At 44.2% G+C, this 13,992-nt stretch overlaps 1 protein-coding gene across 5 annotated transcripts in view; it reads left to right on the top strand.

The window, feature by feature from the left end:
- emsy (EMSY transcriptional repressor, BRCA2 interacting) overlaps window positions 1-13,992 on the top strand; it is a 29,819-nt gene continuing 15,827 nt past the window's right edge. Inside the window, exons 1-12 of one of the 5 annotated variants that reach the window (XM_024393583.2) lie at window positions 5-536; window positions 813-1,023; window positions 5,510-5,618; window positions 5,757-5,856; window positions 6,002-6,076; window positions 8,185-8,360; window positions 8,949-9,098; window positions 9,287-9,546; window positions 9,770-10,013; window positions 10,230-10,454; window positions 10,573-10,722; window positions 11,433-11,606. In XM_024393583.2, the coding sequence (XP_024249351.1) occupies window positions 1,021-1,023; window positions 5,510-5,618; window positions 5,757-5,856; window positions 6,002-6,076; window positions 8,185-8,360; window positions 8,949-9,098; window positions 9,287-9,546; window positions 9,770-10,013; window positions 10,230-10,454; window positions 10,573-10,722; window positions 11,433-11,606 (1,666 nt within the window). In that variant the 5' untranslated portion in view covers window positions 5-536; window positions 813-1,020. Of the gene's footprint in view, window positions 537-563; window positions 1,024-2,024; window positions 2,091-5,509; window positions 5,619-5,756; window positions 5,857-6,001; window positions 6,077-8,184; window positions 8,361-8,948; window positions 9,099-9,286; window positions 9,547-9,769; window positions 10,014-10,229; window positions 10,455-10,572; window positions 10,723-11,432; window positions 11,607-13,992 lie in introns of those variants that run through there. The other 4 variants (XM_024393585.2, XM_024393584.2, XM_024393582.2 and 1 more) reach the window with 4 other exon arrangements.

Raw genomic sequence — 13,992 nt, 5'->3', positions numbered from 1 at the left:
ACTCTGCCGCACGAGCATGCTTTTGCGGCACAGTCGGTAGCGCGCTGGAGTTCGGGCCTGAATGTCGAGGGTTCGAGAGTGTTTCAATACACTGGTGTCAGAAGTGGGATCGGACCTTGCATCCACGACAGTGCGTGTGCTTGACCGGTGAGCGCGTTCCTGTAAAACGTAGAGTCGCAAGCTAGCGCGAGGACGCGCTCTTTGAAAGGATTAGTGTAACGACCCTGTGTTTATAAACGCGGATATCGAGTCCGCCGCTCGAGCAAGCTTTTGCTGTGGAGTCGATATCCGCGCTTATAAACACAGGGTCGTTACATTTATATTAGTACACTCGTAACAATTTAAGCATTACGAAACTCCTATTTGATCGAATAAACCTCATATAGCAAATAAGCCATTCATTTTTGTTGTTGACCAAATTCGATACTCATTGACTTTGACGCCAACTGCTGGAGGGAGACAGATTTTTCCGCCGAGTTGAGCATCTCCCTTCCTCCAACCCAACCACTGTTTAAAAATGACATTTGAGAGAAATGGTATGAATGGGCGGGATTTATAACTTGTGACTGTGGTAACTAGTGACGACCAATGCCAAAACCCGTGCACAAAGAATGTCAACAGTGACGTCATTGGGTCCTAAAAAAGTGTTAGAAAAACCGCCTATTTGGATTTATGTTTCTTGGTATACCTGTATGGGTTTATTTTTAACCGTTTTTCATGATTATTCCATATGTGAAAAAATAAGGGGGTTAAGATCCCAAAATTATCAATATTAGATCTTAACTTTTCAAATTCATGTCTATCCAATCCAGGTTTATTTTTGGACAGCATTATTTCAGGCCCAAGTGTTTTGGCGTTGTTCAATCATGGCGGAATTGAAGGTCTTTGGAACTGAGGTGGATCCTTAGTAAAGAAAAACATATTTTTCATATTTTGGTGTGTGCAACTTCCGTTGGATTAATATGTAATAATGTACTGATCCTTTCAATCACGACTGTCATAACGACGTTGCAACACTGCATGGTAAGTTGGCTGAAGGAAAGCTACCAGCTAGCTGAATAGCTACCTATCAAACGTCGTTAGCTTACTCCCAGGGGGATGCTTGCACAACTTGAAATGCTTGATAGTATCTAGAACTATGCAAACAGTTTATCTTAGTGTTAGATATTATACAAATATTTATGTATTTGCTGTAATGTTGTATTTTGAGTGTCATGCAACTCTCAATTTAGTAGTAAACGCGTTACCTCGCTAATGTTGTTGTGCAGGCTAACGCTGGTTTTGCAAACCAGAGTAAGTCATTTGGCACCCGTAGGCTTCTTCTAGCTATCTAGTGTCAATGTTTAGTCACCCAACTGAATGCGTTTTCTTCCCATGTCAATGATATTAGGACTGTAGAATTGGAGTATATAAGCCTCTTACTGAAGGATGTCAACAGGTACCAACCAATAATATGTATAAGGGGGGCGCTATTTTGAAGCTACCGGGCAGCCATTCTGGTACGATAATCTCTTTTCACGCCACTTCCATTCCAGGTTAGGATAATTTATGCAGCAGGCTAGGAGACTGAGGTTAGGAAAAGGGTTAGTGCTCTCCTAACCTGCAACGAAAATCGCTTCTTAAGTGTGTCCCATTTGGTGCTCCTCTGTTGGGGGGAAAAAATCATAATAATTAGACGAGGTACGATCATGAATATCCTACCAACGGGACATCAAAAACTGTAATATCCTATGTTTCACGGAATCGTGGCTGAATGGCGACATGTGTATATACGCTGCACCGGCAAGATAGAACAGCACACTCTGGTAAGACGAGGGGGGCGGTCTTTTCATATTTGTAAACAACAGCAGGTGCACGAAATCTAAGGGAGTTTCTAGATTTTGTTTGCCTGAAGTGGAGTATATTGTGATAAATTGCAGGCCACTACTTGCCTAGAGAGTTCTCAGCTATACTTTTCGTGGCTGTTTATTTACCACCACAGACAGATGCTGGCACTAAGACCGCACTCAGTCAGCTGTATAAGGAAATAACCAAACCAGAAACCACTCACCCAGAGGCGGCGCTCCTAGAGGCCGGAGACTTTAATGCAGGTAAACTTAAATCAGTTCTACCTAATTTCTATCAACATGTTAAATATGCAGCCAGAGGGGAAAAAATTATAGATCACCTGTACTCCACACACACGTACAAAGCTCTCCCTCACCCTCCATTTGGTATATCCGGCTCAACTCTATCCTCCTGATTCCTGCTTACAAGCAAAAATTAAAGCAGGAAGCACCAGTGACTCGGTCTATAAAAAAGTGGTCAGATGAAGCAGATGCTAAACTACAGGACTGTTTTGCTATCACAGACTGGAGCATGTTCCGGGATTATTCCGATGGCATTGAGGAGTACACCACATCAGGGGCGGCAGGGTAGCCTAGTGGTTGGAGCGTTGGACTAGTAACCGGAAGGTTGCGAGTTCAAACACCTGAGCTGACAAGGTACAAATCTGTCGTTCTGCCGCTGAACAAGCAGTTAACCCACTGTTCCTAGGCCGTCATTGAAAATAAGAATTTGTTCTTAACTGACTTGCCTGGTTAAATAAAGGTAAAATTAAGTCACTGGTTCTATCAATAAGTGCATTGAGGACGTCGTACGTACATACCCCAACCAGAAGCCATGGATAATAGGCAACATTCGCACTGAGATAAAGGTGCCGATAGAGATAGAGCTGCCGCTTTCAAGGTGCGGGACTCTAACCTGGAAGCTTACAAGAAACCCTGCAATGCCCTGCGACGAACCATCAAACAGGCAAAGCATCAATACAGGGCTAAGATTGAATCATACTACACCGGCTCCGACGCTCGTCTTATGTGGCAGGGATTGCAAACTATTACAGACTACAAAGGGAAGCACAGCCGCAAGCTGCCCAGTGACACGAGCTAAATCACTTCTATGCTCGCTTCGAGGCAAGCAACACCGAGGCATGCATGAGAGCATCAGCTGTTCCGGACGACTGTGTGATCACTCTCTCCGTAGCCGACGTGAGTACGACCTTTAAACAGGTCAACATTCACAAGGCTACGGGGACGTGTACTGACCAAACTGGCAGGTGTATTCATTGACATTTTCAACATGTCCCTGATTGAGTTTGTAATACCAACATGTTTCAAGCAGTCCCTGTGCCCAAGAACACAAAGGAAACATGCCTAAAGGACTACCGACCCGTAGCCATGAAGGGCTTTGAAAGGCTGGTAATGGCTCACATCAACACCATTATCCCAGAAACCCTAGACCCACTCCAATTTGCATACTGCCCAAACAGATCCACAGATGCAATCTCTAATGCACTCCACACTGCCCTTTCCCACCTGGATAAAAGGAACACCTATGTGAGAATGCTATTCATTGACCACAGCTCAGCGATCAACACCATAGTACCTTCAAAGCTCATCACTAAGCTAAGGATCCTGGGACTAAACACTCTGCAACTGGATCCTGGACTTCCTGACGGGCTTCTCCCAGGTGGTGAGGGTAGGTAGCAACACATCTGCCACGCTGATCCTCAACACAGGGGCCCCCCAGGGGTGCTTGCTCAGTCCCCTCCTGTACTCTCTGTTAACCACGACTGCATGGCCAGGAACGACTCCAACACCATCATTAAGTTTGCAGATGTGATCAACGACGAGACAGCCTATAGGGAGGAGGTCAGAAACCTGGCCGGGTGGTGCCAGAATAACAACCTATCCCTCAACGTAACCAAGACTAAGGAGATGATTGTGGACTACAGGAAAAGGAGAACCGAGCACGCCCCCATTCTCAACGACGAGGCTGTAGTGGAGCAAGTTGAGAGCTTCAAGTTCCATGGTGTCCACATCACCAACAAATTAAAATGGCCCAAACACACCAAGACAGTTGTGAAGAGGGCACAACAAAGCCTATTCCCCCTCAGGAAACTAAAAAGATTTGGCATGGGTCCTGAGATCCTCAAAAGGTTCTACAGCTGCAACATCACTGCCTGTTACTGCAATTGCTCGGCCTCTGACCGCAATGCACTACAGGCACTACAGAGGGTAATGCGTACGGCCCAGTACATCACTGGGGCTAAGCTGCCTGCCACCCAGGACCTCTACACCAGGCGGTGTCAGAGGACGGCCCTAAAAATTGTCAGACCCCAGTCATAGACTGTTTTCTGTACTACCGCATGGCAAGCGGTACCTGAGTGCCAAGTCTAGGACAAAAAGGCTTCTCAACAGTTTTTATCCCCAAGCCATAAGACTCCTGAACAGGTAATCAAATGGCTACCCGGACCATTTGCAATGTGTGCCCCCCCCCATCCCTCTTTTACACTGCTGCTACTTTCTGTTTGTCATATGCATAGTCACTTTAACTATACACTCGTACATATTACCTCATTTGGCCCGCCCAACCAGTGCTCCCCCACATTGGCTATCCAGGCTATCTGCGTTGTGTACCACCCGCCAATCCCTCTTTTACGCTACTGCTACTCTTGTTTATCATATATGCATAGTCACTTTAGACATATGTACATACTACCTCAATCAGCCCGACTACCCGGTGTCTGTATGTGGCCTCGCTACTTTTATAGCCTCGCTCTGTTATTTTTCACTGTCTTTTTACTGTTGTTTTTATTTCTTTACTTACCTATTGTTCACCTATTACCATTTTTGCACTATTGGTTAGAGCCTTTAAGTAAGCATTTCACTGTAAGGTCAACACCTGTTGTATTCGGCGCACGTGACAAACTTTGATTTGAATAATAATTTTTGTATTATTACTATTATTAAGATTTTGGAAGCTATAGAAATGCTTTTATTATTCACTTGTTTTTGACAAGTATATTCCATTATAGACACCTTTTAATTAATGCATCATTCAAAATTATGTTAACTGAGAACATAAAAATGTATAAAAATATACTCCTTAAAGCAATTTTTTTTAGAGAATACTGTTACTGTCCCCACTCCAACAAATAAATACTTAAATACATGTAATTCTGTCCTCAACATTTGATTGAAGTACTGTAGAATTCCATAATGGAGGACTGCGCCTTAGGAGTACCAATATGGCCGACAGGTGGCTTCAAAGCCTCTCATTGGCCATTACATAAAATCCGTAATCCAGGTTTTATACACGTAATTGGTACCAACTCAGGGAATATGCTTACTAATAACAATAGACCGGTGGCTTAGTTTAGTTAACTAGCTTGTATCAGTCCTGATTTGGAAGCTGCTGGCAATGCTTGATTATGGTTTAATAATATCCATATTCAGATATGGAACTTCTATTACTGACAACCATATTGCATTATCCAATTCTGATATATTATGACTTATTGGTACACAGTGCTAGACCTTCTTCTACCATTATTTTGTACATGAAAGGTACCCTGACAATAAGAGTTGGAGAAACTTATTCATATTTCAAATAAAGTAATTGTAGTGCATGGATAATCTAGATGATTACATATTTGACATGTCCTCTCTTCTGCTCACTGTCAATGTAGTTGATGATTCAGCAGGAGAAACCGCAGCTGGCCTGCACCATGCCTGTGGTGTGGCCTACTCTCCTTGACTTGGGCAGGGATGAGTGTAAGAGAATCCTCCGTAAACTTGGTAAGTGCCTTTGAACTTATCCGGCCTCTCTGGCTTGCCTTATGCATGAAGTGATTTGTCACTTTCAAAGAACCCCAAATGTTACTGCTATTTCAGAGTGAAAGTTGTTTTTAATGATAAACCATATTGTTTCAACAGAGCTGGAGGCGTATGCCGGTGTTATCAGTGCTTTGCGAGCCCAAGGCGATCTCACCAAGGATAAGAAGGATCTCCTTGGAGAACTCACTAAAGTCCTCAGGTAAACCAGCAAAGTCACTGTATGTGGTTCTCATAGCTAGAGGAACCTATGAAATATGGGACCCTTTTCTTAATAAAAACAAACTTGGCTTGTGACTTAATTGCTCGTACTTTCTTTGCTAATACTGTATGGTTGTCTCCCACAGCATTTCAACAGAGCGTCATCGTGCAGAGGTCCGTAGGGCAGTCAATGATGAGCGCCTTACCACCATTGCCTATCAGTAAGTCAAGTTACCCTCTTAAGGTGGTCAGTACTAAAACTACATACACATTATGACCAACTACTACATACTAGTACACGCTTCAGCCCCTCAATTTATCATATTTTTACCATGAGGATTACACCATCAGTCACTGACTTTATCAATAAGTGCATCGAGGATGTCGTCCCCACAGTGACTGTACGTACATACCCCAACCAGAAGCCATGGATTACAGGCAACATTCGCACTGAGCTAAAGGGTAGAGCCGCCGCTTTCAAGTTGCGGGACTCTAACCCGGAAGTTTACAAGAAATCCTGCTATTCCCTGCGACGAACCATCAAACAAGCAAAGCGTCAATGCAGGGCTAAGATTGAATCATACTACACCGGCTCTGACGCTCGTCTTTTGTGGCATCGCTTGCAAACTATTACAGACTACAAAGGGAAGCACAGCCGAGAGCTGCCCAGTGTCACGAGGCAAGCAAAATCACTTCTATGCTCGTTTCGAGGCAAGCAACACTGAGGCATGCATGAGCGCATCAGCTGTTCCGGACGACTGTGTGATCACGTTCTCCGTAGCCGACTTGAGCAAGACCTTTAAACAGGTCAACATACACAAGACTGCGGGGCCAGACGGATTACCAGGACGTGTGCTCCGGGCATGTGCTGACCAACTGGCAGGTGTCTTCACTGAAATTTTCAACATGTCCCTGATTGAGTTTGTAATACCAACATGTTTCAAGCAGACCACCATAGTCCCTGTGCCCAAGAACACGAAGGCAGCCTGCCTAAATGACTACAGACCCGTAGCGCTCAAGTCTGTAGTCATGAAGTGCTTTGAAAGGTTGGTAATGGCTCACATCAACACCATTATCCCAGAAACCCTTGACCCACTCCAATTTGCATACCACCCAAACAAATCCACAGATGACTCAATCTCTATTTCACTCCACACTGCCCTTTCCCACCTGGACAAAAAGAACACTTATGTGAGAATGCTATTCATTGACTACAGCTCAGTGTTCAACACCATAGTACACTGAAAGCTCATGACTAAGCTAAGGATCCTGGGACAAAACACCTCCCTCTGCAACTGGATCCTGGAATTCCTGACTGGCCACCCCCAGGTGGTGAGGGTAGGTAGCAACACATCTGCCACGCTGATCCTCAACACTAGAGCTCCCCAGGGGTGCTTGCTCAGTCCCCTCCTGTACTCCCTGTTTACCACGACTGCATGGCCAGGAACGACTCCAACACCATCATTAAGTTTGCAGATGACACACCACAGTGGTAGGCCTGATCACCGACAACGACGAGACAGCCTATAGGGGGGAGGTCAGAGACCTGGCTGGGTGGTGCCAGAATAACAACCTATCCCTCAACGTAACCAAGACTAAGGAGATGATTGTGGACTACAGGAAAAGGAGGACCGAGCACACACCCATTCCCCGTGTCCACATCACCAACAAACTAAAATGGTCCAAACACGCCAAGACAGTCGTGAAGAGGGCACAACAAAGCCTATTCCCCCTCAGGAAACTAAAATGATTTGGCATGGATCCTGAGATCCTCAAAAGGTTCTACAGCTGCAACATCGAGAGCATCCCCTGACTGGTTGCATCACTGCCTGTTACGGCAATTGCTCAGCCTCTTACCGCAAGGCACTACAGAGGGTAGTGCATACGGCCCAGTACATCACTGGGGCTAAGCTGCCTGCCATCCAGGACCTCTACATCAGGCGGTGTCAGAGGACGGCCCTAAAAATTGTCAGACCCCAGTCATAGGCTGTTGTCTCTAATACCGCATGGCAAGAGGTACCGGAGTGCCAAGTCTAGGACAAAAAGGCTTCTCAACAGTTTTTACTCCCAAACCATAAGATTCCTGAACAGGTTGTCAAATGGCTACCCAGACTATTTGCATTGTGATGTGTATATAGCCTGTCTTTTTACTGTTGTTTTTATTTCTTTACTTACCTATTGTTCACCTAATACCTTTTTTGCACTATTGGTTAGAGCCTGTAAGTAAGCATTTCACTGTAAGGTCCACACCTGTTGTATTCGGCTCACGTGACAAATACAATTGTCATCAAACCAAAAGTTTGATCAAAAGTTTATTTGTCTTGTCAAGCATGTCAGGTCCCAACAGCTCCTCAGAGTGGTCCATCGAGGGGCGTCGGCTGGTCCCGCTGATGCCCAGACTGGTCCCCCAGACCGCCTTCACTGTGACGGCCAACGCAGTGGCCAGCGCCACAGCCAATCAGAACGCTTCGCTTCTGCTGCCTGCCGAAACAGGAAATAAAGAAGGTAAGATCAGACAGCTCAAGGTGGAAATTGCTCTTAACCACAGATCTCGGATCACATTACCTTGCTCCTAATCTTAGCCTGAGGGTTAATCCATTTAAATTCAATAACTTTTTGACAGCACCTCTTTTGATTTGAACTGAACCTTCCATATGTATTTGCCCATTTAAATGGACTTTTTGAACCTGAATGCCAAAATATTCAAGAGATGAAAGTGCTCAACTTTACCTATTTTACATGCCCCCACCATACCATGAGACATACATTTATTCATCACTGGAAAAGATAAACTATTGAGATTTGATATCATTTAAAAGCTTACAAACAGGGTTGTCAAACTATTTTATCATTTCTAGATTTTTTTTAACTTAAATTTTTACCTTAAGTCAATTGTGTAAAATCAGACATTTCAAAATATTAGCATATGTTGTAGCTTAGACCCTATTTTACGTCATCTGGCCCTGTCAGTAGTTAGGAGTAACTTTCTACCTGCAACATCAACTGAAGAGGGAGGAAGACATTAAATGATTAATCACTTATGTCTTCTTATAGTGTCTTTTTATATAAATTATGGTTGTTATTTGTTTGCAGTGGTTGTTTGCTACTCCTACACAAGCACCACGTCCACCAGTGCCACGGCGCCCAGCGGCAGTGCAGCAGCCATGGTGAAATCCCCCCGTCCGGCCAGCCCCGCCTCAAACATGGTGGTGCTGCCCAGCGGGAGCACCGTCTATGTGAAAAGTGAGTGTCAGAACAGAGATTTTATGTTTGTTTATTATTTTACTTTGGAAAGAAAAATAAGTGTTTATTTAAGAATTTTGCATTGGTTAAGGAGTCTCCGGTGCGACACTCACTAAACAGAACCTGAAGTCTGTCAATGTATTGCTGCATTCTTTGTCTCCGTCTGTATGTTTCTCTCGCTCCCCCAGGCGTGAGCTGCTCGGATGAGGATGAGAAGCCACGTAAGCGTAGGCGGACTAACTCCTCAAGCTCCTCCCCTGTGGTGCTGAAGGAAGTGGCCAAGGTGACCCCGCCCATGTCCAAGACCATCACTGTGCCGGTGAGCGGCAGCCCCAAGATGAGCAACATCATGCAGAGCATCGCCAACTCCCTGCCACCGCACATGTCCCCCGTCAAGATCACCTTTACAAAACCCACCACCCAGACCACTAACACCACCACACAGAAGGTGAGCAGGACAGAACTGACCATTGTTCAGTATAAATCCTCTTGTTCTATAGGCAAAGAGTCAGTATAGTGAGGTGTGAGCCAGATAATATAGGAATGTATGGATATGTTTGAATGATCGTAAGTGATTGCATACTGTTTGCAAACTCGATTGTAAGTGAATGTGTATAAGAACTTGATTGTAAGTGGCTGTGGAATTTACTGTATAATGTATGTTTTGTCAGGTGATCATTGTGACGACCTCTCCAAGCTCCAACTTCGTTCCCAACATCCTGTCCAAGTCTCACTCACACAACTACGCGGCGGCCATGTCCAAGTTGGTGTCCACCTCCATGCTGACCTCGGCCAACCAGAAGCAGACAGTGTTAATCCCGGCCAGCTCCAGTCCCTCCTCAGCCCCAAACACAGTCGCTGTGACCACCATGGTTTCTTCCAGCCCGTCTGTGGTCATGTCGACAATAGCGCAGGGTAGGTTTGAATGTCCCACTTCCTGCAGTGTTTTCAAATAGTTTGTTTACTCAGGATTTATTACCGGCCTTTGCCCAATTTAGACAAAGATTGTCTTGTTCTAGCTAAGACCTTTCATGGATACAACATTTTATTGAAACAGGAATTGTACTGAATTGTGTGTATCTGATTGGTCTTTGAAACTGACCACTATTGCTTGTCCTCTCCCTGTGCCAGGTGGCTCGTCGACGGGCATGAAAGTGGCCTCCGCCAGGCTCCCCTCTCCTAAGACCATGGTGGGCTCTCCAACCCAGATTCTGGCCCAGTTCCCCAAGCAGCACCAGCAGTCACCCAAGCAGCTGCAGCAGGGCTCCCCCATGGGGGCCGGCGTCATGGGCCAGGCCCAGTCTTCTACCACTCTCCCCGGCTCCAAACCCACCATCCAGATTAAGCAGGAGTCAGGTGAGTACAGGGCGTGATACCCAACTCTACTGGTGTTAGTACTCTACCCTGAGTATGCAAGTGTACAGAAAGTCTTAGTCATGTATTTAACTAATGATTTGTCTAATTGTACCTGTAGGTGTCAAAATCATCACCCAGCAGATGCAGCCCAGTAAGATCCTGCCCAAGCCCTCCTCTGTAGGCATGTCCAGCAGCAGTTCCTCCCCCATCATGGTTGTCAGTAGCAACGGGGCCATCATGACCACCAAGTTGGTGTCCCAGCCCACAGGTGTGCCTTCTCACATACTGCTTTTTGACTGTAACACAAGTGTTACACTAGTGTATACACACTGATGTTTTACTAGGTAAACAGTGTTTCCAAAGCTAGGGCTGACAGTGAGGACTTATGAAGAACAAAATCAACAACCTCTGCATAATCAAAACAGTTGCTTTGTGAGGATGTCTTAACCATTGATAGTGTAAACCCATGTTCAGTTAGACATTATGTAAATGCTGCCAGAAAAGCCCCAGTGGCTTTCTTGGTCCCAGGTTAGAGCAGGTCCACTGAGGCCATGGCCCAGTGAGTCCCAGGAGTCAGGCTGTGCGGGTGGAAACACAAAAGTCTGAGGCTGTTTGGTAAAATACCAAGGTAAATCCTCAGTGTAAATGCACCAACAGTAAACTCACAAAACAGACAACTGTCGTCCAAACATGTAAATAATACACAAGGACAGTAGATCTCTGCACCGGTTTGGATAATCTGTGTTTTAATCCTTTATTCTATTTTACTTACGTAGTGTATTTCTTATCTCGTTTGCTTTTTTTCTAGTAATACATTGTTATAGATTTCTTGCATTGTTGGGTTTTGAGTTTGCAAGAAAGGCATTTCACTGTACTTGTGCATGTGACATGAAACTAGATATTGATATGAAGAAATACTTAGCAAAGTCCCGTCATTTTATTTTCTTTAAGTTGAGGAAAAACATTGATTTTGTGCAGGCACCCAGGCCACATACTCAAGGCCCACTGTGAGTCCCTCCATTGGAGCCAGGATGGCGACGTCAACCAGTGGTGCCACCTACGTCAAGACCACCAGCGGCAGCATCATCACGGTGGTCCCCAAGTCTCTAGCCACACTAGGCGGCAAGATCATCAGCAGCAACATTGTGTCTGGTGAGTTTGAAACTTCTGTAGTGTTACTAGGGTTTCGGGGGGGTATTTACCAGTGATGTTTACATTTACCAGTTAACTACTGGAATTTTGGATACTTTAAAGGATTTTAAATAATTGACGTAACATGTAAAATATATATTGCTAATAATAAAATGTTTTTTTCATGTGAAAAATAGAATTACAAAGCTGTCAAACATCCTCACTATAACCTATCAACTTAGTGTTGTTGCTGTTTAATATGAAGGTTTCTGTCTGGATTAAATTGGTTGTAAATACTTTGGGGCTGAACTAGTGGAAGTTGTGAAATAAGTCAATAGTTGGAAGCGTTGCAGAGTAAATTGCAGATTTCAATCTTTTTCTTTTTTTTGGTGAATTTTACCCCCTTTTCTCCCCAATTTCGTGGTATCCAATTGTTAGTAGTTACTATCTTATCTCATCTCTACAACTCCCGTATGGGCTCGGGAGAGACGAAGAAACACAACCCAACCAAGCTGCACTGCTTCTTAACACAGCGCGCATCCAACCTGGAAGCCAGCCGCACCAATGTGTCGGAGGAAACACCATGCACCTGGTTAGTGTGCACTGCGCCCGGCCCGCCACAGAAGTCGCTAGTGTGCGATGAGACAAGGATATCCCTACTGGCCAAACCCTCCCTAACCCAGACGACGCTAGGCCAATTGTGCGTCGCCCCACGGACCTCCCGGTCACGGCCGGCTGCGACAGAGTTGTCAATGTTGTTCTTTTGTTTTTATTATTAGGCTATTTTTTCTGAAACCATACTGTCCTTCTACTAGAAACTCATAGACGACATGGACACGGATATAAAAATGTACATGAATATATACAATGGTGTAAAGTACTAAAGTGTTTTTTGGGGGGTATCTGTACTTTACTATTTATATTTTTTTTACTTTTACTAAACTACATTCCTAAAGAAAATAATGTACTTTTTACTCCAAACATTTTCCCTCACACACAAAAGTACTAATTATATTTTGAATGATTAGCAGGACAGGAAAATGGTCCAATTCACACACTTCTCAAGATGACATCCTGGTCATCCCTACTGCCTCTGATGTGGCGGACTAAATAAACAGAAATGCTTCATTTGTAAATGATGCCTGAGTGTTGGAGTGTGCCCCTGGCTATTCATTCATTTATTTATTTTTAAGAAAATGGTGCCATCTGGTTTGCTTAATATAAGAATGTGAAATTATTTATACTTTTACTTTTCATACTTAATAATATATTATAGAAATTACATGTACTTTTGATACTTAAGTACAGTACCAGTCAATAGTTTAGACACCTATTAATTCCAGGGTTTTTCTTTATTTTTACTATTTTATACATTGTAGAATAATAGTTAAGACATCAAAACTATGAAATAACACATGTAATCATGTAGTAACCAAAAAAGTGTTAAACAAATCAAAATATATTTTAGTTTCTTCAAAGTAGCCACCCTTTGCCCTGATGACACTTTAGCACATTCTTGACATTCTCTCAACCAGCTTCACGAGGAATGCTTTTCCAACAGTCTTGAAGTAGTTCCCACGTATGCTGAGCACTTGTTGGCTGCTTTTCCTTCACTCTGCGGTCCAAGTAATCCCAAACCATCTCAATTGGGTTGAGATCGGGTGATTGTGGAGGCCAGGTCATCTGATGCAGCACTCCATCACGCTCCTTCTTGGTCAAATAGCCCTTACACAGCCTGGAGGTGTGTTTTCGGTCATTGTCCTGTTGAAAAACAAATGATAGTCCCACTAAGCGCAAACCAGATGGGATGGTGTATCCATGTTGGTTAAGTGTGACTTGAATTCTAAATAAATCAAAGACGGTGTCACCAGCAAAACACCCCCACACCACCACCTCCATGCTTCACAGTGGGAACCACACATGTGCTACTCTGCATCTTAAAAAGGCACTGCAGTTGGAACCAAAAATCAAAATTTGACTCATCAGACCAAAGGACAGATTTCCACCGGTCAAATGTCTGTTGCTCGTGTTTCTTGACCCAAGCAAGTATCTTCTTCTTATTGGTGTCCTTTAGTAGTGGTTTCTTTGCAGCGATTCAACCATGAAGGCCTGACTCACGAAGTCTCCTCTGAACAGTTGATGCTGAGATGTCTGTTACTTGAACTCTGTGAAGCATTTATTTGGGCTGCAATTTCTGAGACTGATAACTCTAATGAACTTATCCTCTGCAGCAGAGGTAACTCTGGGTCTTCCTTTCCTGTGGCGGTCATCCTTAGGGCCAGTTTCACCATAGCGCTTGATGTTTTTTGCGACTGCACTTGAAGAAACTTTCAAAGTTCTTGAAATGTTCTGTATTGACTGAGCTTCATGTCTTAAATTAAAGGAATGATGGACTGTCATTTTCTTT

This window comes from Oncorhynchus tshawytscha, linkage group LG30 (genome assembly GCF_018296145.1).
Source record: "Oncorhynchus tshawytscha isolate Ot180627B linkage group LG30, Otsh_v2.0, whole genome shotgun sequence".
Lineage (NCBI taxonomy): Eukaryota > Metazoa > Chordata > Actinopteri > Salmoniformes > Salmonidae > Oncorhynchus > Oncorhynchus tshawytscha.
The sequence above is the reverse complement of the archived record's forward strand: the minus strand, read 5'-3'. Positions and strand labels throughout refer to the sequence as shown.